The sequence below is a fragment of the Crocodylus porosus genome, unplaced genomic scaffold, assembly GCF_001723895.1.
Source record: "Crocodylus porosus isolate Cpor-Errol unplaced genomic scaffold, CroPor_comp1, whole genome shotgun sequence".
Lineage (NCBI taxonomy): Eukaryota > Metazoa > Chordata > Crocodylia > Crocodylidae > Crocodylus > Crocodylus porosus.
Window position 1 is genome coordinate 49,545,750 of NW_017728886.1, and position 4,559 is coordinate 49,550,308.

The window sequence follows — 4,559 nt, forward strand, 5'->3', positions numbered from 1 at the left end:
TTTTTTTTTTTTTTTTTTTACTATGTCTGTAGGGGAATACATATCATATTCTTGATTTCTCCTTATTTATATGCTTACTTGTTTCACACCGTGGTCCTACAAAGCCATAAGGGCAGGTGCAGAGATTCCTGGCCAAGCATGTGCCTCCATGTTGACAGGGTGGGATACAATGTGCTGCAGATATAGAATGATGATGTCAAGAAGTCAGCTCTAAAAAGATCCATTGCACTAGTTATTTTAAAACAGCGGGTAAGGTTACCTATTGTTAATCAGCTAATGATTATATGCAAAAAACCTGGAATTAAAATGAAGATGTGGCAACTGTTATAGGAACAAATACAAGAAAGGGTCCGATCCTATCAGATGCGCACACAACTTCGCACTGATCAAATTCCCCATTGGCGAGGTATACCGACTGCAGCATTTCCACTGAAATCAATGTAGCTGCACCTGGGTGTATCAGCAATTAATATTGCCCATTGTCCATAAAAATGGTTTGTGCTGCTTGGAACTTTTTTAGTCACAGCCAGGGGTTGGAGTGCCCATCAATGAATAGCTTACTGAACTGAATATCTTGGGGAGATGAAAGAATGAGATTAAAACTATACTCATAGCAAATACAGATCCCTAATTATGTGAATATGTGTATATGTATACATATATATGGTATGCACTGTACTGATGCTTTGTATTAGTAGTAGTAATATGCAGCTTTCACTAAAACAAGACTGTTTATGATGCTATAGATAAAATAAAACAAAATTGTTTTTATTGTTATATACTGTATCACTAAATTTAAATATATATCACTTGAGCTTATTAATAAATTTAAGCACAAGTAATGTTCAATTTCAATAACATTAAAGAAAGCTTTATTGCACAGTTTATATCTCCATTTTATTCAAGAAGTTGTGTAAATAAACAGATATGTCACTCCTGTCAAGATGGATATTCAAAATTGTGATTGCTATATCAGACACTTCTTGGGGACTTACTATATTTGAAACAAATGATGCCTTTACCTTCATCACAGGTTGAGCCATTGTAACCCGGTGGGCATTCACAAATATTTGGTTTAATGCACTTTCCACGGTTTTTACAATCAGGTCGACAAAAAGCTGGGTAAAACCAACAATTATTTTAGATGCATTCTTCAGTACATGCTACTTAGATGGGATAAATCCAGTGTATTGTACTCACCAGTCTGACAGCTGTAACCAGAGTAACCAGGTTTGCATTTGCAAATATTAGGTGCCACACACTCCATGTTTTTGCCACATGAGTGCCTACATATTGCTGCAGGGCAATGAGAAAAAAAAAAACAGCAGAGGAATAAGGAGAACAACAGCAGAATTTTGTCCTAATTAAGCCTTACTTAGTGTGATAAATATATCACATAGAATCAGTTAAGGTCCTTGCCCTTGAGCATGGAAACTTACAGACACTGAAAAAAACCTGTTTTTTAAATATTCATTCACGCAATTAAAAGAATTGGTGAGAACATTTAAGCTGTACCTATGATAATAATTAAATAAAAGTCAAGTTGGGGTTCTTTTCATTTTAGGTGTTATATTTTGAAATTTTAAAAATATCATATGATCCTTTGTTATAAAGTATTCAATATAATTATTTGCAATACCTCTGCAAGTGACACCATCTCCATAATATCCATAAGGACAGCGACCACATCTGAAGCTTCCATTTTGGCTTGATTTACAAGGGACCCCAGGAAAACAGGGTAAATCAGCACAAGTTAATACTTTAGCCATTGTTAATGCATCTGATTCCTGATCTGCGTCAAATACTTTCGGTGGGATAGTGATTCCAGTGAAAACAGATGGTACATGACTATCCTTTTGCTTGAGTGATGGGTGTTCAACTTTGTGGCTATTTTCTCTTTCTGAAACTTTGCTTGCTAGAGAAGTCACATTGCTGACATTTATTTTGTCCCTAAGCAATGAGTTTTTGCTAGTATCTAAATGGCTGGTTTCCGCTTCTGTCTGTGTTCTCTTCTCAGGTAATACAGGATTGTTTCTTGAAGATTTATTCATCACAGTGTTTGTTGAAGAGCTTTCTTCTATGCTAACCAGGTGACCATTAATGCCACTAAAGGTATGGTCAATATTTCTGGCAGAAGCAGATTGCTCAAAAGTAGTTCTTTGAGTATGAAATGATTCCCAAGTTGGTTTTGTTTGTACTGTGGAAGCTGATGGGGTGCTACTGTTTATTTCCATAGCAATATAGCTTTTGGCACTACCAGTGGGACCAGGTATATTGCTTGTGGCATTAGGAACTCTGCCAATGGACAACAGTTGAAAACCTATAGAACATCAAAGAGAAGTTAAAAGGTATAGAAACAGTGGCAACACGTAGGGGGTGCACAGGAGGGCACATGCACCCCCTTAGTGCTGGTGCACCCCCTGACTGGCTGTGCTCCCCGCTTAAGCAATGGGCAAGGGGGGCAGGTGGGAGTGCAGGTGCCCCTTTGGTGAGTGCCAGCTGGGGAGTGGGAGCACTGGATGAAGCGCCATGGCCATTTCCGGGAGCGGTGCGGCTGCTTCCTGGTTAATATAATTGGCTGTGGAGGGACACCTCCCAGTCAGCGAGATTGGCCACAGGGGACCCCCCAAATAAGGTGACACCAGTTGTTCATGTAAAGAAATATTACAAAGCTTATTTTCTTCTGGGTTTTTTTACTAGACAAAATACATCCTGTCTGTAGGTTATAGCAGTCTGTTTCTGGATTTTTTTTATTCATACTTAAAAATATACTCTATAGAATATAAGCATGCTAAGCCTACATAATGGCCTCTCAAAAGGTAAGTTCAGCTTATCACAAGGTTTCTCACAGCTCTGGAGCCAGAATGAGACGTTCTCTTTCCACTGTTCCCCTTACAAACACTCGTATCAATATTGTTAAATGAGGAAATCAAGAAAAAAGCTATAGTATAATTGTTGTTTTGTATTTAATGTACAAGAATTAATCAAGGTTATAGTTTTGCTTTTTCTTTGCAATTCTATTATACCAACTGGTCTGTGTCTTTGTCTATTATTCGATAGATTTGCAATATAAAATTGTCTCAGCATACTAATTATTTTTATAACCCATCAGAAACCTTAACAAGACCTATTGCAAAGCAACTGAAACTGGATATTGACTTAACTGAGGCAAAGTCCCATATAAGATTATATTTTTATCAGCAAGATTTAAATCTAAGAGGCAGAGCTATCACTTTATCTTACAGATCTCTATAGCAGGCAGGTCTTAGTGTTAAATTCATTAATGATTCAATCCACCAGGGTCTTGGTTATTGGCAGTAACGCTATACACAGATGTTTTATAATAGATTGCTGAACTAAATGAGTCCATCTGACTAAAATTGTTTGTGTGCTCCAATTTTGTTTTTTTATGTGCTTGTCTGTACAGTGGCAAGGGTGTGTTAGATTCAAAATGACACAGAATAAGTTTCTTGCTAAGGCTAAAAACAGGTGTCATCCTTAGAGTAGAATCAGCTGTGCCAGGAGCTGTCCTGGCACAGCTGATTTGGTTCACTGGGTTGCCTATTGTCCTGAGTTGGTGTGCAGCAACATGATAGGTATGCCAAGGAATCCCTGCTAGGGGATTCCCAGGGGTATCTCTGCAAGATACCTGGCCAGGCACTTCCAGGGCTTCAGAGGCCTGAGCCTGCAGAGGAAGTCCCTGGGCATGCAGGATCAGACTCCTGAAGCTCCAGGAATGCTTGCCCAAGGTAGCTGGAGAGTGTTGGCAGCTCGGGGCTGCCTGCACTCTCCCACCATAAAGCAAACAGACATCAACTGCAAAAAGCAGTACAAATGTTTACCACCTGTTGTGGCCACAGTTTTGGGCATTTGTTGTGCAACAATAGGCATGAACATCTAGTTGCTTCACTTTTGTGCTGCCATAAATTTTTTTATGGCGGCACAAAGTCGACATCTGTTTCCAGTTGTAGGTTTTCTGTAGTGTGTCAATTGCTCTGTGTGGACTTTCAAAACCCTTCAGTTAAATGAGATAACACTTAAATTGCCTTAATGATAAGACTTTTAAAATGTTAATGTGGTATAAGAAAAGGATATATAAGTATTGCAAATTGAACCATTTGTTCAATGATTTAAATAATGTAGCTTGTGACGTATCGTGTAATCCTGTGTGTACACATACTATTTTGGTACTTGTGACTAAAATGGATAATCACAGAATTCCTGCAAAGACTTTTTAGTAAGCATTTCATGTGTTTATAATGTAAGTCAGGAGTCGGCAACCCCTGGCATGTGTGCTGAGCGTGGCATGTGAGGCCATTTTGCTTGGCATGCTGCAGCCAGCCCCGGCTCCGGGAAGCTACTGCCAAGGACAGAGCCCGGGCTGCTCCGAGCTGGGCTTGCAGCGTCCCAGCTACCTGCTGGGAGCAGCCTGGGATCCCGGCTGGCAGCAGCTCCCCAGAGCCGCGGTGGCTGCAGCCGGGAGGCTCCAAACAGCTGTGCTGGGCTTATCACCTCCATGCTGGGAGCTGGGGAGAGATCGGGGCTGCACTGCCTCAGAC

General features: G+C 40.1%; 1 protein-coding gene across 1 annotated transcript in view; it reads right to left on the reverse strand.

The window, feature by feature from the left end:
* The window catches only part of VWDE (von Willebrand factor D and EGF domains), a 58,632-nt gene that overhangs the window by 10,391 nt on the left and 43,682 nt on the right, over positions 1-4,559 (reverse strand). Inside the window, exons 21-24 of the mRNA XM_019531756.1 lie at positions 1,640-2,320; positions 1,201-1,296; positions 1,023-1,118; positions 79-174 (exon numbers count right to left, since the gene is read on the reverse strand). Coding sequence (XP_019387301.1) covers positions 79-174; positions 1,023-1,118; positions 1,201-1,296; positions 1,640-2,320 — 969 coding nt within the window. The remainder of the gene's footprint in view (positions 1-78; positions 175-1,022; positions 1,119-1,200; positions 1,297-1,639; positions 2,321-4,559) is intronic.